At 43.3% G+C, this 25,699-nt stretch overlaps 1 protein-coding gene across 1 annotated transcript; it reads left to right on the forward strand.

Moving 5' to 3' along the window:
* Nucleotides 1,875-4,209, forward strand: LOC109841601. Its single transcript, XM_020410558.1, has 7 exons — nt 1,875-2,130; nt 2,201-2,359; nt 2,456-2,515; nt 2,619-2,816; nt 2,899-3,144; nt 3,215-3,397; nt 3,466-4,209. Exons 1-7 carry the CDS (start codon nt 1,875-1,877, stop codon nt 4,206-4,208), a joined length of 1,845 nt encoding a protein of 614 aa, XP_020266147.1. The 3' UTR covers nt 4,209.

Raw genomic sequence — 25,699 nt, forward strand, 5'->3', positions numbered from 1 at the left:
AAAAGATTGCCCAGAGAGACTTTCAGGTGTTATGGATGGGTCCATTATTCTGGGAACAAGTGGTGGTGGACCAGGATGACCCAATATGTGTTGAAACGTTTTGGGCGAGAATTAGCAGGATTAGGGTTGGATGTCCCGATTCGTGCCACCATGCATGGCTTGCAGAGCAGTGTAAGTCATTTCCTTTGTTTGTTCGAGATCTACAACCCGGACACCAATACATTCTTTACCAAGAACGGGGAACTTGGACTACCACTGCATGAAATGATGCAAGTGTCTGCTTTGCCTATGGGCGATGTCCCATATCAAGAGTTCTTTCCGACCACCAATCAGCTGATTAAGATGAAAGATAGCTCGACTGCGACCTATGACACTCTATGGGAATTGACCTGTCATTATCATATAGCCATGGCCGAGATGGAGCCCAAAGCCAGAAAGAAGTCTCCTCAAGTCAGTTTAAAACAATTCGCTGATTATCTCTTCAAGAATCTGGATGTCCGTTCGGCAGATGTGTGCGGATTGTCTCCCTTGAGTACGGATGAAATTAACCGTCTGTTAGAGAAAACCAACGCGCAATCTTATACTTCGCGCTCAGAAGATGGATTTTTGCACGGCACTAAGTTCCGCTCTTATCTGTGGCAAGCTGGTGTTCCGATTAGCCCTACTGCTCTGCTGGCGGGTTTTCTAGCCTTATGGTTAAAGAGATGTGTAGTTCCCCATCAATCCGCAGATGCGATGCCAATGGAAGTGTTGTATCCGGCCGTCCAGCTGGCTACAGGTCGCAAATTATCTTTGCTTCCCGCTATGGTGGCCGATATTCATAGTGGATTGCGGCAACTAATCTCCGCATTTACCCAGGAGAAAAAGAAACCTTCCGCCAGCCTGTCCGTTCCGAAGCTGGAGCTGCCCTATACTTACTTAATGGCCTGGTTGGTACTTCATCGACCAGATTTAATGGAGGCTCCTGATACGGTAGATCTCAGTGTCCCTCTGTTGCAAAATCTCGAGAATTGCAAATGGAGCAAACATCGAGAGCCGGACATAACGAGGCAGTTTAAAATTCACAAATGTTGGGAATTTTTTCCTTGCTTCCCTCAGTTCTCCGGTACTTACAACACTACCTTAGTGGATGCTGAAGACCCAAGGCAGAATCGTACCATCTTGGATGTCGGGTGCTTCAGATGGTTGATGAATATTCGACCTGGATATCTGTTGTTCAGGATAAGGGATGTTTGCCACATCGAACCCTATCTTCCATGTCGATTCGCCCGTCAGTTCGGGTATGATCAGATATACATCGGCAACCCGAATCGTCACCTCAGCTTTCGAGGTGGACTTATCGACGGGGCGAGAGCTTGGTTTTGGAGCATTGCCGGCTGCACCAATGTTGAATTTGATCTCCCCTTAGAGACGCCGCCTCTACGGATGACTTTCCTCTTTTGCAAATGGCTGATAGCCACCAATATTGCCACTCGACGTAGGAGGATATCAGACTCAGAGGAGGAAATAGCTCCACGACAAGCAACAGAACCGCCTCGTGAAGCTGTGATGTCGCCTCGAGGAAAATAGGCTGCTGAATCATCAAGGAAAGGAAAGGAACCGGCTCTCCCAGTTGATAGTGAAGAGGAGTTTGATAGTGAAGCAACCGAAACTTCAGAAGGGGAAGACGAGAATGAATCAAGGAGGAGTTTGATAGTGAAGCAACCGAAACTTCAGAAGGGGAAGATGAGAATGAATCAAGTTCTGAGGAAGTATCTGGCCTTCCCGATTCATTCTTTGATAGAGGACTTGTAAGGCCTTCTGTCGCTCCGACCCAACCACAAGCTGCTCCAAAGAAACGTAAGGAAAGAGTCGTCATGGAACATCCTAACCGGATGACGGTAGAAGTTCTTAGTTGCGACGAAGAGGATGAAGAGGATATGGTGCCTCTCATTCGTCGGCAAATATCTCGAACTTCTACTCAAGCTCAAACTCAAGTTTCTCCCCGAGCTGAGTTACGCACCAAACATCGTCATGAAGGTTCTGGTGCACGCCCTCTGAAGAAACAGAAGAAAGCTGTTTCTAAACCGCGCGTTCATCTTCCTGCTGTAGAAGAGACATCCGGTCGTAGTGTTTCTTCTGATGAACAAGGTAGCGATTTGTTTTTATAGCTTTTACACTTTTTTGATGTTCAAACTTATTTCATGTTCAACTTCTGCAGGGAGTCGAGAGGAAGGAGAATTGCCAGCTGATGCTGCTTCTCCCGGAGGTATGGAAATTGAGGAAACAAGCTTCGTCCAACAAATGCATGATGCTCTGAAGGAAGGATCGGCTGATGTTCCACCCCCTCCTGACGTTGATCCATCAGCTGCGGCCACAGGTACTGATCTTTCTCCTCTCGGAAGAGAAATCCGAGAAATGAATGAGTCGGACCGTGTGCCTCCTCTAATGACCTGTGCGCTTTCTCTCCTTTTAGTCAAATTAAAAGAAGCAGGTACCAGTAGTGGAGCTCTCGAATCCGCCCCGACCAATGAAGGTAAAATCAATTTTTGTCTTGAGCAAATTTGTTTAAATCTACGTGTCATTTACGACTCAACACGTTTTGTAGATGTCAATTTACGACTTAACACATTTTGTAGATGTCACAATGCACGAATCTGTTGGAGGAGAGACCACGCATACAACAGAGGTCGAAGAATTCAATGAACATCACCTCGATTTCAATCTCTCTGAAGGCGACCATGAGTATATCTCCGACTTACTATCGGGGAAAACTCCTGGTGCAGCCACGGAATCCAGCATTGGAGTCGGTCCAACAGAAGCAGGTCCTTCTGAAAGTAAGACCTTTATTCTGTAAACTCCATATATGCATACATATATATTTTAACTTGATTAACCATATAAGTATTTGAATTATAGGACCAGTTGCTGGAACTGATACTACTATAATCATTGGTACGTCTGATCGACTGGAGGGTGGTGAACTTGTGCCGTGGACAAGAACCGAAGTTGATTTTCAATCATCAGTTCTTGAACCTCAACCTTCTACTCCTATGGACCCCATGATGATAGAAGTCACTGTCACTCCCCAGATTAGTCCAGTTGCAATAAAAGCGAGACCAACTGAAGAAGTTGGTACGTCGGCCGATGTTGTGACTAGAATTGGTGAGTTTCATTTATCGTTTGTTTCAAGCTCGGATTATCATTATGCTCATTGTAATCCTCCTGTTTGTAGAATCTCCTCTTAAAGAGTCTCTTAGTTTGGACCCGCCGTCCTCTGAGACTTTAGTTGAAAAAGTCCCTGATGTAGCGGGTGCATCAACAGCTACCATTCCTGAATCAACCTTGGTTGTTCCGGAAATCAGGTTACCATCCTCGGGTGAACTAAGTCATGCTGAAGGTTCTTCCATCGAACTTGGTATGTCTTAGTTTGTTGTTTTGTATGTATATATATGTCCTGTACTGACCTATTTGCCTTCATCGCAGTTCCTTCATCATCATTATCAGATCGCATCCGAGCTTTGTTAGCAGACGAGGATCCGGATAAAGCCGGCATTTGCTCTGATCTCGACGGCTTCATCTCCTTTTTGAATTCTATGGTTGATCGTATTCTCTCCAAAGGATCGCGATTTGAGAGTTTTAAGAAACCTCTTGACCGCTATATATCAGGGATCCGAGATGAAGGATATAATGATTTAGCCGATTCGATCAACGCCTACATGGTTGACTTGAAGCAACATGTTGACCTTCTGAGGGGTCTTCGCACTGAAAGCGTACCTTCCTACATTGCTTCTCGCATGGACTCCAAGCTACAAGCGTTGCGTGATTCCCAAACATCAGCTAATCTCGAGCTCCAACAGCTAAGAGCCCACAGCGATCAACTTAGGATGAATGTTGGCAAGAGAATACAAGCCCAGGTTAACCTACGTCGGGATTTAGAATCGAGTCGAGCAGAAATAGCTCGCTTAGAGGAGGAACTTGCAATGGCCAAGGATGCTCATGATGTCTTGGAGTCCGAGTTGAAGCGGGAAATTCACACTGAAGGCAACTTATTACAGCAACTGAACCTTCAAGACCAAATGATTGCTGAAAAGGAACAAGAGGTCGCCGCGCTTCACAACGTTGACGAAGAAGCCTTTAAAATCAAATTGGCAGCTGAGCTTGAACAGGCTCGTGCGTTAGAGCTGTCAAAACTTGAAAATCAGATTAGTCAGTATAAACTTTTGTAATTGGAGGACATATATTTTTGTAGCTTTGTTTGAAAATTCTTGGTCAACATAATGAACCTTTTTGCTCATTATATTGAATCTTTTTGCTCATTGAGGTTTTATTATGATTACTCATTCTTGTTTAGAATAAATAACCATAATACTTATAGGATTTTTGGCAAATCCTCAGCCATCAACGGATTTGATATACCTTTACCGATTACCGTTTGAATCGGGCTAGTATGTGAATTATCTAAGTCCGTTTCACATATAACGTTGCGCTAAAAGAATTAAACTCTTTTAGACTTTGAACTACACTGTTGAATATGTAGGCTACATGTGTTAGATGTAGGCTTATCTCTAATAAGGGATAGAGATAACATCCCCCATGTGTGAACAACATGGATTTCAAAGTGTGAATAGGTTGCATTTCCTATATAGGACAACGAACCCAAAATCGGAGAGAAAAAGAATTGTATATTCCATTTCTCAATCTCTTGTTTGTTGGTAGAGATAAACCCATACTCGGAGAGGAAGAATTTTATATTCTATCTCCTGGTCTCTTGTTTGTTGGTAGAGATAAACCCAGAATCGGAGAGGAAGAATTTTATATTCTATCTCCTGGTCTCTTGTTTGTTGGTAGAGATAAACCCAGAATCGGAGAGGGAGAATTTTATATTCTATCTCCTGATGAAAAGGAAACTCACAGTGGAATCTCCACTTAGAGAAAATAGGTTGGTTTGAATAACCCTAACTGTCATAAGGTTTGATTACTCAATTCAAAAGTAAACCTTTCGTTCGCAAAAATGAATCGAAAGGAGATTTTGGTTGTGGTCCTAACTGTAGTAAGGTTTGACCAAGTGGGAATTTTGAGACGATCCTAACTGTAGGAAGGTTTGATCGCTCAATTTGTGGACCTCTCGTTCATGGAACGAATCGAGAGGGGATTTTGGCTTTGGTCCTAACTGTTTAAAGGTTTGACCAAGTGAGGAATAGGAGTAGGGTGCAAATAACAATGAGTTTGTTGATTTGCACAAACTAATCGGTGGGAAATTTTGATTTTAAACATAAGAATTTGACACGAAATAATCTGTCGACTGATACATACTGATGATCGTTGATCAATCCGACCGATGGGGGTTTCATAGCGTGAGATTACAAATCATCAAATCTCATCTTCCATGATTATATTACAAGGTTTTGCTGAGGAAAGATTAACTATCATTAAATCTCATCTCAACAAAAGTTGTAAAAGAACAGTGAATTATTCAAATGACCAGCTTCTCATTTAAAATAGTGAACTGATCTCGGGTTATCCTCGAGACAGTAAATGCTGTCTCGGAAAATGGCAGTTTCTCGCTGTAACTGTTCTCTCACGTTTCAAACTCCGTTATTTTGGCAGTTATCCACGTGATTTTCGCCCATGATGTTTCCCACGTCCCTTGGCAGTTAATGGACATGTGTAGGGCAGTTACAAATGTAGTTTTGACTATTTCAACACTGTCTCGCTGGCGAGACAGCGAAGACTGTCTCGCTGGCGAGACAGCGAAGACTGTCTCGCTGGCGAGACAGCAAAGAAAGACTGTCTCGCTGGCGAGACAGTTCATACTTGTTTTGATTTTTCCAAAACAGTATGAAATCCTTTCTTGTGAATTTTTGAATGATCTTCTCTATGCTTGGGATATCTATTAGCATTTTTTGACGCCTACATCTATCTCGAGCTACGTACGAGAACCTATAGGTAATTTTTGACATCTACCGATACCCCCTCCAAAGTGTTTCAGTCTCGCTTCTTTTATAGAAGAGGCTGAAATACTTTGGATGTAATAGGCTCAACCTTTAATCAGTGTAAAAGAACCTATGATTGGCTTCAGTTCTTGATTTCTATGATTTTCAATCTATTCAATATTTTATCGAATAGCTAAAATTCTTCCGGCACTACGTTTATCGTCTAACCGTTGTCGAAGTCTCAAATTGAAACCGGTGCATTGATTTATGAGATTAGCTCGTGTCATTGAGTCAATGCTTGAACTGACTACCTTTATCTAGAATTCATATCTGAAAAATGGTTAAAATCCTTGGGATCATCCTTTGTTCTGGATTCGAACTGAGCCTTGTTTTGGCTAAAAATTGTGGATGCAATGACCTTCATTGCAATGTGTTGAGTGACGTTGACTCTTCCTCACAACACATTTGTTGACTAGCATTGACCTTCATTGTAATGTGTTGACCAATGTTGACTTATGACTACGCTTTGACCAGTGTTGACCTTTACTATAATGTGTTGACCGGCGTTGACTTACGGCTACACTTTGACTGGCGTTGACCTTCATCGCAACTTATACTCATACGTTAACTGGAGTATATATAGTTTATGCTCTTAAGGCATTAGAACGGGGAAGACCAGTTTATACTCATATACTCCTAGGAGTTTCGGAAATTAGTTTAATCCCGTGTACCTATAAGAGGTTTAAGGAGATGCAGTTTATACTCAAATACTCATCAGAGTGTTGGGAAGAGCGAGCTGAGAATGCTTCGGATGCTCGCCAGGTTGATCTCTTTGTGTGAGATTTAATCGTAAGACCAACTATTGGTGCTGATACAGCTACTATCTCTGAAGTTGTCAAACATCTGAAGTTATTATCCTCAAAGCTTCGGCTGGAGTTGAAGCTGGTGCGTTAGTGACTTTTGTCCCTTATTATGATTACCCATTCCATTTTGAATAGATAAGCATAATACTCATAGGATTTTTAGCAAACTCTCAGCCATCAACGGGTTTGAAGTACATTTACCAACTATCGTTTGAATCGGGCTAGTATGCAGATTGTTTAAGTCCATTTTGCATATAACGTTATGCTAAGAGAACAAACTCTCTTATATTTGGTGCTATGATATTGAATACATAGGCTTAATCATCCCTCACGGGATGCTCATAGGATTTTTGGCAAACCCCTAGCCATCAACGGATTTAACTTGCATTTACCGATTACCAAATTATATCGCGCTAGCATGTGAATTATTTAACTTGTCTCACATGTAATGTTGTGTTAAAAGAATAAACTCTCTTAGACTTGGTGCTATGATATTGAATACATAGACTTGGTCATTTTCGCGGGAACGGACCACCCGGCATTGCGTGTTAGACATAGGTTTATCTCTGATTAGGGGTCGAGATAAAGTTCCCCATGCGTGTGAAACATGGATTCTGGTGTTATTAATAATAATCTGCCACGATGTCGAATACATGAGCTGTTGTCCTTTTCACGATAAAAGAATAACTGGCAACGCATGTTAGGCTTAGACTTATCTCTATTCAAGAGTCGAGATAAAGTTCCCCATGCGTGAAATGCATAGATTTTAGTGCTGAAGAGCTGTGTTGTGTCTTCTCTTGGAGCAAAGACGAACCCTATGCTAGAGAGGAAGAATTTTATATTCTATATCCAGATGCAAAAAAAACTCAAGTAGGATCTCCACTTTAAGAATCTGAAGGATAAAACTAAGAGTGTGATCTTTACTCCGAGAATCGAAAGATTTAGATAACCCTAATTGTTTAAAGGTTTAGTTATCCAATCTGACAATGAATTTCTCATTTATCGAGATAAAATTCTAACTTTAGCCCTAACTGTTTAAAGGTTTGGCCAAAGGGGAGATTGAGATGATCCTAACTATTTAAAGGTTTGATCGCTAGATGTGGGTGAAAGCCTCTCATTTATCGAAAGGGGATTCCGATTTTGGTCCTAACTGTTTAAAGGTCTGACCAAGATAGATTTTGAGATGACCCTAACTATTTAAAGATTTGATCATTCAATTTGTGGACCTCTCATTCATGGAAGGAATCGAGAGGGGATTTTGTCTTTGGCCCTAACTGTTTAAAGGTTTGACCGAAGAGAGTTTGAGATGATCCTAACTGTTTAAATGTTTGATCGTTCAATTTGTGGACCTCTCGTTCATGGAAGGAATCGAGAGGGGATTTTGGTTTTGGACCTAACTGTTTAAAGGTTTGACCAAATGGGGGTGAGGTGGTACAAATAATAGTAGGAGTGTTAATTTGCACAAATCAATGTGTTAATACAGTAGGAGTTTCTAGTGACAAGTTGCAAGGACTTTAACACAATAAGGTTTGAAACTTTTAATACTGTGTCCGGACTCTAACAATGGAAGTGTTGAGTGTACAGACACAGTGGGAGTTTGAGTGGATCAAACTAGAAATAATTTTTAGTGGACCCACCGTCAATTGATTTGATCAGTGAGGGATTAAGCCCTCCATAATTAGACCGTGGGGGTTTCGTGAGGGAAGATTGACCGAATAAAGTCATTGAATCTCATCTCGACAAAAGAGTGCTTGAGAAGTCACAAAGGGAGGGTTTTAATCATCTTGGAAATGATTAAATAGCTAGAGTGGGAGGTTCTTAATCATTCTTTATCATGATTAAAAATGTATTGGTTTTGGGTTATCCTTAAGAACACCATGTGTACTATTCTCCAGGAACTTCCCATCAAAGGTAGGGAACAATTTAGCCTTGTGTACTAGTTGGAGGTTTGGAAAACAGTTTAGCCTTGTGTACCAGTTAGAGATTTGGAAAATAGTTTATACTCGTATATCTTGTTGGAGTAGATGGAGAAGTAGTTTATACTCGTATACTCTTTGGAGTCTACACCGCTCTCATTTGGCTTGCTTTGCCGTTATAATGCCGGAGTCAATCAAGGCTTGGATTTTGTTTTTAAGGCCAAAGCAAACCTTGGTGAGATGAAGAACCTTCCCGTGGTACACATAGAAGTTTGAATCCGTACTCCTCTTAGCTCCTTCCTAATCTTTAATAGGCGGTAGTTCGATCTTATCGTTGGTGAGGACATATTTCAAGATGGCTGGAACTTCCTCATCCTAGAAGGAGTACACTTTTTGGAGTCTCAGATCTGGAGTCATTCATAGTTTCTGAGGTTGTTGTTGTGATGTTTGATTAACATCAATAGCAACCACAGGTGTTGTCGGCTAGCTTCTCTCGTCTTTCTTTCTTCTGAGGAAGCACTCGACTTGTTCTCCACGTAATTTTCAATCTTTCCATGTGGTTGAGGCAACAACTCCCATGACTTTGAGGACATCGATGGAGAGATTGTGATGGCAGCTCTGGAGTATGAACTCTTCTATGACCAGATCTCGGCAGTTCATCATCTTGTTTTGGAAGCGTTTGACGAAGTTGTCAACTGATTCTCCGTCTTCTTGCTTCTCATCTTGAAGAACTCCAATTGACACTTTAGTGTCATCATCAAAGAAATTTCTGAGGAATGAGCTTTCCATATCGTCCCAACAGTTGATGCTCCCTGACTTTAGACGTCAATACCTATCGAAGGCGTCCCCACGAAGGATGCCTACGAATGACCGGATCATCAGTGGTTCATTCCTGAAGATCACTCCCAGATGAGACTTGAATAGATCAAGTGTTGAGTGGGTGAGCCTCTCCCGTCGAATGGCTTGAAGTTAATTAGGGTGAACTTTGCCGGGTACGGGATTGAATCCTACTCTCTTGGATACAGGCATGGAATGCTCGTTTTCATCACTTCTTGAGTGTACATTAATGCATTGACTTTATTCTCTAGCTCTTTCATCATCTCTTCGTTGCCTGTATCTTTCTTCGGGCAATTTTGAGGACGAACGATAGGACCACCCTCAGCGTTATCATTAGTGATGGGGCCACCCCCAGCATTAGTATTATTGTTAGGGCCACCCCCAGTGTTGGTATTATTATTATGGCTACCCCTAATATCTTCATCATAGGGAGGAGCATCAGCATTGATAGTCTCTTCTACCTCTGAGTCGTTATTTACCTGATTGGTAGTATGACGATGACTGGATTCACTTTGATGATTTGACAACTCCTGAATTTGTTTAGTATGTAAATCCTTGACCCGCTACACGACCATCTCAATTTCAATTTTAAAATCTTCTTTTTGTTTGGCCAAGGCTTCTTGAAGAAGTTGAGCCACTTGTTTGGTAGTGATCATGAATACTTCTCGAGCTCGCCCCATGCTAGACATTGTATCGTTGAAGGCGATTGTGGAGAAAGTATCCGAAAGTTTATCTTTTGAAGACAATCCTTCGTGCATCTTTGGGTAATCCCTATATCTGGCGACTTCTAACTAGATCTAAGACACTCACCGAACTATTCCTGAATCGACTTTTCTTCCCGGAGAAAAGTTAGGATTAACGTTATTCAAATTGAACACAGACTTTCCTTTGTAAGCCATGTTGATGGTGACTTTTGGGAGTTCGTTATCTTGAATGACCGATCTTCTTTTACGGGAGCGTCTTGATTTATATTTTGACGCTTCTGTGGAAAGCCTTCGGATTACCGAGACCCTCTGTGGAGCGGTCTTGGGGCAGCTACATCCTAATAACACTGCCCTGATTAACTTCTCACAAAGACAGTGAGAGTCTATTTGTGGGGTATTTTTCTTTTGAGACTCACTCCTAGTCCGATAGTACAACTCGTTGGCATTGCAGCTAGAGTAACCTATCGGCTGTTCACTTGTTCTTTTAGGTATAATGTTATCGTCTGTCAGACGTGTCTTCTTCTGATTAGATAACACCTTGTTGGCGTTCACAGGAGTCACTCGCTTGGAATCATACCTTTGTGGGGGTGAAACCCTAACGGGCTCCTGGTTTTTTGCACACACCCCAAGCGGGCAGTTATATGAATAGTCTTATTGAAGGTCGTGTACGACCTCTAGTCTGAAGTGTCGCTCAGGATTTGTTCACTGGACCCAAGCTTTCTTTGACAGAAGTTTTGCCTCGATCTTCGTGTGGAGGACCCAAACAATCCTTCAACGAAATTCTAAATTTGGAGAGATCTATGCTGCCATAGGACTTCACTGGAGGTGTGGGAGCAGGAGGAGCGGGATCTGAATTTGATGAAAGCTGGGGAGCAGCCTTGGAGAAGTGGAACTGAGTGAGAGACACGACTAGGGTCTTTTGTCAGGTAGGGGCGCCTTAACTGTCTTTGGTGTAGTTTTAGGCGTTGTCTTGAGTTTTAGCATCCAAACCTGCTTAGATTTTGGTGGCTCTTTGACCACTTCTTCTTTTGCAAGTCTTGTGCCTTTTGCACAAGGATCTGCGCATGCGCCAGAAGTGCACGGCGCTTCTGGATGCGCTCCTCAAGAGTAGAATGGGTTCGTTTGACATGAACCTATTTGTTAGTCAGTGGTTGGGAGGAGGATCTCGATGCTTGTTGTGATGGTGGCTTAGCCACTTGGCGTTTTCTGAAATCTATATCTGCTTGGTAATGAAATCTGCCCACCGGCTCTAAAGTCTTTGCGAATTGTCAGGCAAAACGTTGGCGGCGCCTTTGACGAGCCCTCTTCGTCGGCACTAGTATGCCTTTGAAGAGTAACTCCTTGAACTTTGAGGAGTTGTCACGAACATCAGATCCGTCTTTCATGGAGGTTGGAGAGGAGGCTTCAATAGAATTCGGGTGAAGATTATCATCCTGAGTTTTCAGATCTGAAGGCCAATTAACCTTCTTCATGGAAGTGGTCTTCCTGCGCTTGCAGGGAGAGGAAGATCTGGAGGAGGAGGAGGAGATGTACTCCTCAAACTTGTGACGCCCCTGGGTTCACACAAGGCTACAGTCCAAGATGAAACCAGGAATGTCAAACCTGCCATGCACCACACCGTGCAATAACATGTTTCACCATCACAATTACTATCTCTCTAGTAGAGTCAATAACAGGTGTAGGTACAAAAGCAAGTAAAAGATAATACAAGAATCAACTGATGAAATTATAGAGATCAAATTAATATTTCATCATCTAACATACTGAAATACAAGTAAATGTCTGAAATAAATGAACTGGAGTTCTCAACAAGTCTCAAATACAAAATGTCTGACAAGAGGAAATAAGGCACACAGCCTTTACAACTTCTAGAATAAAACTCTCAAATGTCTAAACAAAAGTCTATAGTGGAGCTCAAAAGAAAATATAACTAAATTTACGGCTGAAGCTAAAGTGCATCGCCATCAACCTGCGACTCTCCGGGCTCCTGGCTCGTTACCTGAAAGGGGGAGGGACAACGAGCGTCAAAGCACTAGTGAGCAACATCACAACCAACCCCAAGGAAAAGGGCTCGTTGTATACAGAAAATATAGTTATTACATAATAGTTAAAATCATTGATCCTAGCAAATAATGGGTTTTAATATTTAAGAAATTACAACACGAGCATAGGTACGTCGAGCGAAATAATCCAAACAAGGAAACCCTCATGTATATACCTTGTATCTCAAATTGTAAAGCCCTAAATACCAAACTCGAAGTTCTAGTACAGGAACAATAATAAAAGAAATACAACAAATCTTAGAGCATATATACAGTGTCATGTCATAGCCTACATGAGTATCATGTTATTACTTACATAAGTGCCATGTCATAAACTCCTGTGAGAAAGTCATCTACGGGTTAAGAAAAATGTCCGATACAGGAACTAGATACCGTGGTTTCCAAACACGTGAAATAAGTGGCAAATGTCTAACACGAGGACTGAAATGGATTATAGTCCAACACGAGGACTTCTATGGATTATAGTCCAACACGAGGACTTCTATGGATTATAGTCCAACACGAGGACTTCTATGGATTATAGTCCAACACGAGGATTATGCAACAGTGAAAAGTAAATGTGGAGAGATATACATATCACAATATCGCACGTGTTTCAATGTGCGAGTCTAAATTTGTGTCACAAGTTAAACCCCATGTGTAGATGAATCACTAACATCACAAACTAGTGGGGGATAAACGAGGTGATCTCTCGAACACGAGAAAAGGGTAACAAAAAGTCAATAGGCACAAAACTGTGCGGCGGTCGACCACAGAGACCACTCCGGTCGACCGCTCACAGAGCCGAGATTTACTGAGCTCAAAACTGAGCGGCGGTTGACCGCTGAGGTCATGCCGGTCGACCGCTCAAAGAGCAGAAACTTTTCTGCTGGAAACATCTCAGAGCGGTCGACCGCCGCATCCACTACGGTCGACCGCGAAGCAGACAGAAGCCCAGTTAGGGTTTCTGTCGGCTTCAAATCATGATCAAACTCGATGATTTCTATATTAACAAAGATCTAACATTTCTAATATGTCATATGGAAGAAATTAACGAACTTTAAACATGTAAACTACATCCCCAACACTCTAAACATATATGAAATATGTTAAAAACGTTTTGAAAACAGTAAATCGTGATATGACTCTTGTTTAAGCAAATTTCAGATCTAGATCTTCAATAAACAAAACATTGGTGAGCTTTTATAAACTGAAACATTTGACTCTTGCAATCCACATTATAGAGAATCCATCTTTATACAAAAATACCTTTTAGGCTCATTAAAACTCATGAAAATCATTATAAAAACATTTTAAAACATGGGATAGGGTTGGGCGAGAAGTTACTCGCCTGAGGGGTGTAGATGAACTCCCAAAAACGAGTGAGAACGATCCTCCTTCGCTGAACACCGATGAATCTCTCGTCGACTCCTTCAAAATCCTCCAAGAATCGCCAAAGAAAGGGGTTTTAGGGTTTGAAAAAGAGAGAGGAGGGGGCTGAGGCTATTAGGGTTTAAAAGAGGGTTTTGAGAGCTTCAAAACGAGTATAAATACCTAGGGTAACAATTGGGTTCGGTATAAACAAAACCTGACCCGAAACAAAACTGACAGAACCAGATTCGCCCAGAGGTCGACCGCAGCGACCACGACGGTCGACTGCACAGTGTTCTGGGTCATGCTCAGACTGGGATTTAGTATAAAGGCTGTATCTTTCTCATCCGATCTGGGAATGAGGTGATCTAAGACTCATTGGAATGCTCTTAAAGATATCTACAACTTTGATCTTATACACTTTTCCAGATTCTGATTAGAACGGTATGGAAAACATAAAAACTCTTAACTAGTCAAAATTCTCAGATTCTCACTCTTTGCCTTTGTGCATGTTTTGTGAATTTGAACTCATATATTCACAAATATACATTGAATTGACCTCAAATCAATTCTTATCATACCCAAACATCAAAGATATATTATTTTCACCATATAATATATTTATAATTATTTATCACATTATATTCAAATTTTTAGGGTTTTACAAAACTTCTGCTGGCCGAACTCGTATTCGATCTCTTCATCCATGAGGATCTTGATTCGTGGTTACGATACATCAGCCTCGGCAGCGAGGCTGTTGGATCCCACTATGATCACCGACATGTTTAGGTGGAAAGTTGATTCTTTCATTAGTAGACTCATTACAACTTCAGTCATTACAATAAACTCAAACAAGAAAGACTTTTTATAAGTCTCCTTACACAATGAAAATAAAAAGATTACAACTCTCTTTAAAACACACACAACAGACGTTTATCACCCGCTACTTGCGTGGGATCTTAGCCAGTGCCGGGGTTTATCCGTAGACTATTGACTGATCAAATCCAAATATAAGTTTTGCTACCTCGCAAAGGAGACAAGAAACTGAAGTAACTATCTCGGTAAAGCGAGATAATCACTCTTCTCGAGAATCATAGCTAGGTACGATCTTAAGAAAATGGATGAACGAATACAGATCTCTCGAACTCTTCCTCTTTATACTGAATAGCTCACCGACATCTCTTTCTCCTTGTTCGCGGTGAAAATTGCCTTCATTGAATTCATTGTTATCTCAAGTAATTGCTTTTTGGTTACAAAAGATCCGGTCTTTTTTAGATCCGGTTACAACGAAATCAAAGAAAAAGAAAAAGATTACAATTTTCCTTTCGAACGAATCACGAGCTCCTGTTTTGCGGTCGCTCGCTTGTGTGGGTTCTTTACCAACGCCGGGGTTAATCCATGGACCACCGCGTGATCTAGATCCGGTCGGATCTACACGATTTGACGGGTATTATTTCGTGAAGGAAATAATAGCCGGGGGGGGGGATTAATTCACCAAGGAAATAATCGCCCTTAGTTCTCGGGATCAAAGGCCAAGCTTTGATCTGGAGTATGATCTCCTGTAGATCTCAGATCTGATCTCTCTCTCTCTCGAGCTCCTGCCTTTTGTGACGTGGATGCTCGCCGAGAACCATATCTGAATGTTCAAGTCCTCAAGTCTTCAAAACTCCAAGCTCAATTCTCAATTCGGCAGAGTTTCGGCTCTCAAAGTTCCAACCCTTTAAAAATGAACCAAGGGGGGCCTATTTATAGGCTCTCTGAACTGTTCCCGCGCACAGATCTGGGCCGACCACCTATAGGTGGCCGGCTCTGGGCCGAGCCACCTATAGGTGGCTCGGCTCTTGGCCGAGCCACCCATAGGTGGCTCGGCCTTGGCCGAGCCCCCCTTAGGCGGGAATTTTCCGTTGTTCCATTTTTTCGGTTCACGGTCCGTGATCCGGTGTGCTGTGGTTGATTTATGCCGAAAACTTGAATCGTTGACCTGATTTGTCCGTAGTAAATCTGATTCCTGATTTGGCAGTAATCCACTTATTTGAGCTTCTGAGTCCGAAACTGATCTTGATTCGATCGTGATTCGTCCGAGTCTGCCCTTGGTTTGGCATGACTCGTTGACTCTCGAAACCCTTTGGCTGATTCCAACACCGTGAATGGATGATTTCCGTTTCTTGCGTGCGATTCGATTAACCTCGTCGCCTATTACTCCGCCTTCGTTGCATGGCCACTCTGGCTTCGGCGTGCTTGTGGACTTGACAGCTCGTGTTTGCATTACGTCGCCCGATGTGTTTCGTCGGCTTTGTGCCGAGCTGTGAGTTAAGGGACCTATAACAATTTTATACGCCTACAGAGACCCCCTGCCAAAGTATTCAGCTTTCGACTTCTTTTATAGAAAGAGTTCTGAATTACTTTGATAATGATCTGTCCAACCTGTCAGTCGGTCTTGTAACGAGAACTTTGGAAGTGGCTTCTATCTTGATTCCTTCATGCCTTCAGGCCTATTCGGTGCTTTGTCGAATGTCTGTAAGGTTTCGCGTGCCTACGATACATATGTCTGACGTTGTCGCGAATTCGAATTTGAAGTCGATTCCTGATTTAAATGATTTTTAGCCTCATGTTTGTTGGTTCAACATAGAACTGACCCTTCGATGTTGGCGTTGAGTCCTTTATTTCGCGACGCGGCTTGATCCGCGCGTAGTGCTTGTTGAGTTATCTTAAGAAGTATTTAGAAAATGATTCTCAGGAACTTGCTCAACCAAAAATAGGGAAACAATTTATATCTATACCTTATTGGGTATTTTCTGCTGCCGAATGAGCTGAACGGCCATATAATGAGCTGAATCCGGCTTGATAAATGCACGCCAAAAAAAAGCTAGTAATTCGGTCTCAAAAAAAATCGTTCCGAGTCCTTCCGAATGTGCGGGAGAGGCAAGCATAAACAAAGGACTGAACCCTCGGTCGATTTGAAGTTGTTTCGATGCTCGATTCAGCTTTAATTTGAATTCTGGTTCGAATTTGGTTCAAACTGGTTCAACCTGGTTCAAGGCTGGTTCAACCTGGTTCAAGGTTGGTTCAGGACTGGTTCAAGACTGGTTCAGACTGGTTCATTCTGGTCTGGTCTGGTTCAGTCTGGTTTTGCCTGGTTCAGCCTGGTTTGGCCTGCTTTGGACTGGTCTGGTCTGGTTCAACCTGGTCCGGTCTGGTTCAGGGCTGGTTCACATTATAAAAGGGGTTCTTCTCTTCTTTCTCTTTCTCCTCCTAGGGCCGGCCCCCCACTTAAACTCTTTTTCGCTTTTCTCTTCCCTCGTGAATGCTATGATTTGCAAGCTCTTCCACGGCGGATTTTTTCTTCATCAGTTTAAACCTTTCCTTGATTCTAAGAAAAATTCCATAAGGGATGCAGGATACCCGGATCCGGCGAAGGCTATCGTTGATGATCTTGATTGCCTAGAGCATGAGCTTCGGATGTTTCGCGAGCTCCGGGATGCAGGTGCCTCTTCATTCATTGCTGCCGAGTTTGATACTCACTTACAGACATGGCGCGATACTCGGCTTTTTGTTGAGCTCGAGATTCAAATGCAACGGGATCGAGTGGACCGAGTTGAGGCCCACCTTGCTGCTAGGTCATCTTCACTCACTGAGCTTGACTCTTCTATTACCTCTTGTGAGACCCAGATAGACCAGCTCCGAAGAGAGCTCCGTGAGAAAGAGGAGACTTTGAGTATTCTTCAGATGACGAAGATACAGGATCAGCAAGCCCACACTGCTTTATCTGAGGAGTTGAAATCTTTGAAGTAGAAGCTGACCGAGATGGAGGAGGTTGCTGCGAAGACTTTAGCCACCAACGAGGAGTCCATCAGAGCTGAGCTGAGGCAAGCTTATGATGAGAAGCTGTCTAAGCTTAATCAGCAGATTTTTGGCCATGCGCTTGATGTATGATTTCATTTGCGCGTTGACCTAGGGTTACGCGTTGACCGGTGTTGACCCTAGGGTTTCGAATGTCGTTGGATGCTCAAGTCACTAGACCAACTAATGAAGCTGATGCGTCAGTGACTCTCGTATTTATAGGATTTTTGGCAAACCCTCAGCCCTCAACGGGTTTGATAAGCCTTTACCGACTACCGTTTGAGTCGGGTTAGCATGCGGATTATCTAAATCCGTTCCGCATGTAACGTTGTGCTAAGAGAGTTAACGCTCTTAGTACTACGATATTGAATACGTAGACTTCATCTTTCTCACGGGAATAGACTACCCGGCGACGCGTGTTAGGCGTTGACTTTAGGGTTTTTGGCTAACCCTCAGCCTTCAACGGATTTTATTTTCCTTTACTGACTACCGTTTGAATCGGGCTAGCTTGCGGATTGTCTAAATCCGTTCCGCATGTGACGTTGTGCTAAAGGAATGAACTCACTTAGACTTGATGCTACGACTTCGAATACGTAGACTTCGCCATTGTTATAGGAATAGGCTACCCAGTAACGTGTATTAGACGCTGACTTATCCCTACTTAGGCTTCGGGATAAAATACCCCAGAATCGAACTCTGGTGTCTTTTTCTTCGGAGAAAGACTAAACCGGCGACATGTGTTAGGCGTCGGCATATCCTTTCTTAGGATTCAGGATGAAATTCCCCATGCGTGTAAGGCATGGATTTTGGTGTTATTAATAACAATCTGCCACAATGTTGAATATGTGGGCGGGTGTTCTTTTTAACGGTTAAGAACTAACCGGCAGCGCGGGTTAAGCGTAGACTTATCCCTGCTTAGGTTTCAGGATAGAATACCCCAGAATCAAACTCTGGTGTCTTTTTCTACGGAGAAAGACTAAGCCGACAGCGCGTGTTAGGCGCATACTTATCCCTGCTTAGGATTCGGGATAAACTTCCTAGGATGAATCCTATATTAACAAATTTTGGAAAAGATCAGTGCGGGAACGGAAGAATTTTATATTCTATTTCCCGGTCTTCTTTTTAGGGTGAAGGCGAACCCGAATACAAGGAAGGAAGAATTTTATATTCTATTCCCTGATTCTGGAAAGGAAGAATTTCATATTCTATTTCCAGCGCAAAAGAAACTAGAAGTGGGATCTACACTCCGAGAATTTGGAAAATCTAGATAAACCTACCTTTTATAGGATTGGTTATCTAAAGATGAGTTTTTTCGTTTATCGAAATGAAATTTCAACTTAGGTTATGACCATGGGAAGGCTTAACCCAAGGGAAAAAGAAGGGAGTTCTTTCGTTTATCGAAAGGGGATTCTGAACTGAAATGTGGACCTCTTGTTCATGGAAAAAGTCAAGAGGGCCAGAAAGACATTTTTGGTGAACTCACTGTCAATAGAAATTGAACGGTGAGGGATTTTGATGGTGAAAAAGATTTTGGGTTATCCTCTAGAATATTAAGTGTAATATTCTTTAAGGAACTTCCCGGTAAATGAGTTATCCTGAATGTACTAGGGGTAGTACTTTTTCAGGAACTTCCCATTTATTGGCATTAATTGCCTGTCGCCCTCTTGAGTAATCAGGCGATATGCGCCGTTTGAGTAGACTGTGTCTATCACAAACGGTCCTTCCCATTTGGGTTCGAATTTACCTTTCTTCTTGGAATTGAGGATTAACGGCCCTTCCCATTTGGGTTCAAATTTACCTTCCTTGAAGCTTCTCTGTCGGACTCTTTTGTTGAAAGCCCTAGATATTCTGGCTTGATAAAACTCAATGTGTTGTTGAGCCTCCAAGCGCTTTTCATCCAACCTCTCGAGTTCTTCAAGACGTTTTTGATGGTGTTCTTCTGTCGTCATCTCGGTTGCGAGAGCGATCCGAAGGGATGGGATTTGAATCTCCAATGGTAGCACAGCTTCACATCCGTATACCAACGAATATGGGGTAGCTCCTGTAGGTGTGCGTATGGTGGTACGATAAGCCCAGAGTGCTTCACCGAGTTTATCGTCCCAGTCTCGTTTATTGGTCTTCACGAGCTTTGACAGAATTTTAATGATCGTCTTGTTGAACGCCTCAGCTAACCCATTCGCAGCGGGATAATAAGCTGTTGACGAAACATCTTTAATTTTGAACTTGTCACAAAACCTGACGAAGGCGTTGCTTATGAACTGTGGACCATTGTCATGAATGATCCGTCTTGGCACGCCGTGTCGGTATATGACATGATGCTTAATGAAATTAATGACGTTGTTCGTCTTCACTTCTCTAAGCGGAATCGCTTCAGCCCACTTTGAAAAGTAATCCGTGATTGCGAGAATGAATCGATCACCTTTGACTGAAGGGGGAAAAATAGGACCGACAATGTCCATACCCCATGTCTCGAACGGCCAAGACGTGGTTGACGTGTGCAACTGCTCTGGCGGTTGATGCATATAATTCGCATGTATCTGGCAAGCGTGGCATTCTCGTGCGTATTCGATTGCGTCACGAACCATCGTTGGCCAAAAATATCCCATTCTCCTGATGCGATCATACAGTTTGGGACCAGGCTGATGCGCACCACATTCTCCTTCGTGTGCTTCCTTAAGAACTTCTTCTGCTTCTTTGTTCGAAAGGCATCGGAGTAACAAACCATCGTACCCTCTACGGTATAACGTATGGGTCTCGGTATTATAGAAGAATCTTGGTGCTCTTCGGCGGATTGATTCCCTTTCTTTTACATCCTCTGGCAAAATACCATATTGGACGTAGTCAATGATAGGAAAACGCCAATCTCGGGACTCAGACCCAATTTGAGTTGAATTCACCTCCTTGGCATTTATGTTTCTATCATCTTCCTCTTCAATATCCATATCATATATAGGTATGCAGAGTTGATGCGTCCTTACCGTGACTAATAGTTCAGTTTCGGGAGGCTGCGCAAGTGATACCGCTAGTGCTGCCAGTGCATCCGCATAAGCGTTCTGGAGACGAGGGATGTATTCAATAAAGAATTCTTCAAAAGAATCTGCCATTTTGATGGCCTCCTGGTGGTACGGGATCAGGTCTTGGTTCCTGACTTCATACTCTCCACGGACTTGGTTGACTATCAATTGAGAATCCCCAAACATCCGGGGGTTATTACCCTATTAACCGCTCTTGAAGCACCATCGAAATATAGTTGCCATATTTGTTGATGCGACGATGTAGTATTAACCTCGTGGGTTTCATCCGGCAAGTCATCATATACTTCTGCCGTATCTGTGGTCGGGTTTGCCGCCAGAAGATCACAAATCGCTTGTCCTTTGATCGACTTCTGTTGTTTGAAGTGCAAATCATATTGGGACAAGAGAAGGGCCCATTTCGCTAACCGCCAATTCATAGAGGCCGGTTGCGTCATAAACACCCGTACTGGGTTAACATTGGAAATGACGTAAATCGTCTGTCCAACCAAGTAATGCCGCATCTTTTGTATTGCAAATACCAATGCAAGGCATTCTTTCTCAATTATCGGATATCGAGACTCGGCGCCTATCAAGGTCCGACTTAGGTAATAAACTGCCTGTTCGTGACCGTTATCGTCGTCTTGTGCTAGTAAAGCACTTATCGAGTGGTTCATCGCCTTGATGTAAATCAAGAACGGTTTACCTGATTTTGGTGCAACGAGAACAGGAGGATTCGCCAGATACGTTTTGATATCTTCGAATGCTTTTTGGCAGGCGTCGTCCCAGATGAATGACACCCCTTTCTTGTTTAGCTTAGAAAAAGGTTGGCATTTCCCAGAAAGATTTGAGATGAACCGCCGGATGTAAGCTAACCGCCCTTGCAATCCTCTGAGTTCTCTTAGATTTCTAGGGGGTTGCAGTTCATGTATCGCCTTCACCTTATCAGGATCGATATGTATACCTTTAGTGGTGACGACGAATCCAAGGAATTTTCCGCTGGACATTCCAAGGAAGGATTTAGTAGGGTTCATCTTCAATTGATGACTTCGCATGAGATCGAACATCGTCTTCAAGTCCTTGATGTGATCTTCTTTGTTGCGGCTTTTTACAACCAAATCATCAACGTAGCACTCGACTGTTTTCCTGAGATGTTCTTGGAAAATCTTAGTCATTGCTCGTTGGTATGTGGCGCCTGCATTCTTTAGACCGAATGGCATCACCGTGTAGCAGAATACACCGAGGGGCGTTCTGAATGCTGTATGCTTCTCGTCATCTGGGTGCATCTTGATTTGGTTATATCCTGAAAACCCATCCATGAAAGACATTCTCTCAAATCCGCATGTATTATCGATAATGACATCCATGATCGGGAGAGGAAAGTCGTCTTTTGGACATGCCGTATTCAGGTCCCTGAAGTCAATGCAAATCCTAATTTTACTGTTCTTCTTCATGACTGGAACGATATTGGCAAGCCAATCTGGATGTTGCTCCTCTCGGATAAATCCTGATTCGATCAATTTCTTAACCTCTGCCTCAATGGCTTCCATAATCTGCGGACGAAACCGTCTTTGCTGTTGTTTGACAGGTTTGGCATCCGGCTTGATATCGAGGCGGTGCATTGCCACATTGGGGTCGAGCCCTGGCATATCCTCGTAGTTCCAAGCGAAGACGTCAATATACTCCCTGATGAGAGCAATTAACTCCTCCTTCTCATTTATGGGAAGGCTGTCACTGATGAATATGGGCTTCGGGTTGGCCTCGTCACCCATGTTAACTTGGACTATTTTATCTTCAGTGGGGGGTTCCCTCTGTTCGAACCTATCATCATACTGCATGTTCAGGTGATGAACCCACGGGTCTTCCCATGTTGGCATTTGATCGTCGTCTCCCACTGTGGTCACCAGATTGTTTGCCATTAGGGCTTTAAAAGCTTCCCCCAGACTGGTATCGGAATCCCATTCCGAGGAATCTGGCGAATTTCCATTTTTGTATTGCTTAGATGATTGGTCATTAATTAACCAGCAGCATTCGTCTTCTGAAGAAGATTCATACCCTAACCCTCGTCCGTATTTATAATAATCATCGGGTCTCCCCTTTGGTACATATGCCGCTTTGGCTGGAACACGAGGACCTCGATCGAAGTATAGACCTTCTCCGAGTGTGAAATCATACCCCTGCTTTTCCATGAGCTTGCGCGCTTCCGGACTATACTTAGATAAATGCCGACCAGGTTTGTCATCATCTTCATCTTCACTTAGGAAATGATCCCGTAATGGAGAACTTTTCCCTTTACCGTAAATTATTTCCTTCGCGCCCTTTATTTTGTTCGGGATGATTTTAACACTGAACCGTTCGTGGAGACCTATAGGCAATTTTCGATGCCTACATATACAAATCGGGGTTATCGTACAATTCTTTTATCACATCATCAAGAGACAGTGAGTACTCTAAATCGTTATTTATTTCATTATCGGCAAGTTGCCAGTTACAACTGCCCTCTGACGTTTGTTCATCGTCAAGGTTGATTACAAAGGGTACAATGTCATTTAAAATATAACCTCCATTGTAATCAAATCCGGCTTCGGTATCAGCTTCTTCTCTCCTGTCTGTGCCATGGGCTGATGATTCAGTATCGGATTCGTTACCATAAAGGAGAGAATCAGTGAAATAATTCTCATACCCTTTGAATGGTTGCTTATCTTCCATCAGTGTCGACATATTTCAGACACTGATGTAGGGTGGAGGGAACTATAACATTACTATGGATCCAAGGCCGACCCAATAGTAAGTTATATGATGTCTCAGCATCAATCACGTAACACGTGACCTCCGTCTTCAGATCACCCATTTGGCATTTTATCCGGATCTTTCCCAAAGGCCTTGACCCGCTGGTGTTGAATCCATAAATGACCGTGCCTGTAGACGCCAATTTGCTGACTGGAATACCCAGGCTATGCATAAGGCGAAGTGGCATAATGCTCATAGCGGAACCCGGATCTACTTGGATTCGGTTGACTTCGCTGGAGCCAATGTATCCGATGAAATATAGGGGCCGATCATGGTTTGAATTCTTCGTCTGCATATCCTCTTTGGTGAAGGTGATGCAGGGAATGTTCTTAGCCGCTATGTTGCAGTGTTGCATTGATAGTTCTAGCTCTTCAGGTGCCGGTTTGACCTGAATGAGGAATGTTTCAGAATCAGCCAAGGCTTCTCGTAAGGCTTCCCTAGTCTCCTTAGACAACCGCAGCAACTCATACAACGTTATCCGCACCGGAATATTGGCTAATTGAGCCATTATATCAAAGGCTTGCGGAGTTTTCGAGCTTTCCGGTTTGTCTCTTCCAATCGGGGGATAGCAGAGACTCCGCAGCAAGACTTTCCTTTCCCTTTGGACTTCTTCTTGGATGACGATCCGGCCCATTGTTCATCTTCAATCAGGTCGGGGTGAACCCAGAGGATTTCGCCGTTTGGAGCTGTATGTGGCACGAGTCCTTTTTGGCGCTGTCCATGTGGGTCATCGTTCACGGTCTTCATCCCTACTTTGGTGATGCGCTCCGGTTTGAACCATGTTGTGGGCACCGATCCAAAGCTGATTGAAACCGCGTTTGCTCCAACATTCTTGGACGGCTTCGGGGTTTGACGCCTACATCAATTAGCGCCTGGATCTTGTCCTTGAGATGGTAGCACAACTTGGTAGGGTGATGGACCGCTTTATGGTATGCGCAATACTTCGGGTCCGTCACTTTGTTAGCCCCTTCTTGATCCATAATCGCCAGCAGCTGGATTTTTTTATTCTCCAACAGGTACTTAACGATGCCGGGAACCTCGTCATCTTTGAAGGAATACACTTTAGGAAACCTCGGCTCCGAAGATTTCTGCTTCTGAGGCCGTTGTTGCCATTGCCCCCGAGCTTGTGGTGGTTCTTGTTGCTGCGGCTGTTGCTGAGGTTGCAATTGGAAAGTTTGATTAGCATCAACTGCATTATCATGTGCCTTACCTTTCCCCCGTGGGACGAAATTCTGCTGTGGAGCATTCGTCGCCTGTTGGCCTCTTTCCGCCTTCTTCCTTCTGAGGAATCGCTCGGCTTGCTCTCCTCGGACCTTCTCCCAGCTATTTACGCTTCCTGGCTTGAGGCGGCGATACCAATCGAAGGCGGCTCCACGAAGAGTGCCAACGAAGGACCGTACCATCAGAGGCTCATTACCAGAGATAACCCCCATGTGTGATTTGAAGTAAATCAAATGTTGAGTGGGGGAACCCATCCCATTAAACGGCGTGAAGTTAATTAGGTTGAACTTCGCCGGATATGAATTGATTCCCACTCTCTTGGGTATGGACAAGGAATTCCTGTTTTCTTCATCTCTTTAGCGGAAATCAACGTATTGATTTTGCTCTCGAGATTTTTAATCTTCAAGTTTCACCTGTGTTTTCGCTAGCATTCTCATTACCACCCCCTGCATTGACGGGAGGATTATTGACATTATGCGTCTTATTCGCATTCGTGTCCTCATCTTCCAGATTAACAGGGTTACGACGACTTGGCTCGCCTTGCTGGTTCGTCAATGCTTGGATTTGTTGGTCATGCATTTCTCTCATGTTTTGCATGGTCATCTGCATTTCAAACCTGAAAGTTTCCTGTTGCTTAGCTAAGGCGTCTTCAAGCATTTTGGCCACTTGCTTCGCACTTATCATAAGTGCCTCGCGGGGTTGTCCCTCGCTGGATACCGTATTATCTGATGCAACCGTGGTGCCAGCATCAGATTCTTCATCTTCTGAAGGGAGTCTTGTTCGAACCCTACCATAGGTTGCTCGCTTGATGGTTCCGGACTGCAGACGGGTTCTAGGCAGGGATGCTTCCAGAATTGATTCGAGATTGTCCCGTGCCGATGTCCCCTTGCTGGTCATATTGGTGGTGACACTCGGAAATTCTCCATCTTCAACCACCATTCTTCTTCGTCAGAAACGCCTAGGCCTTGGTTTTGGTGTTTCGGTACTAAGTCTTTCGAAAACCGAAACTCTTTCGGGGACCGCCTTGATGCAGTTACACTCAGACAATACTGACCGAATGAGTTTGGAACAGGGGCATTGAGTTTCCTGTTCTCGGGGACTCCTCTTCCTGGTTTTACTCGTACCCCCAACACGATAGTATAATTCGTCTGCTTGACCTATCGTGTGTTGGCACGACTTCTCAGGTATA

Source organism: Asparagus officinalis, chromosome 5 (assembly GCF_001876935.1).
Source record: "Asparagus officinalis chromosome 5, Aspof.V1, whole genome shotgun sequence".
In the NCBI taxonomy this organism is placed as follows: Eukaryota; Viridiplantae; Streptophyta; class Magnoliopsida; order Asparagales; family Asparagaceae; genus Asparagus; species Asparagus officinalis.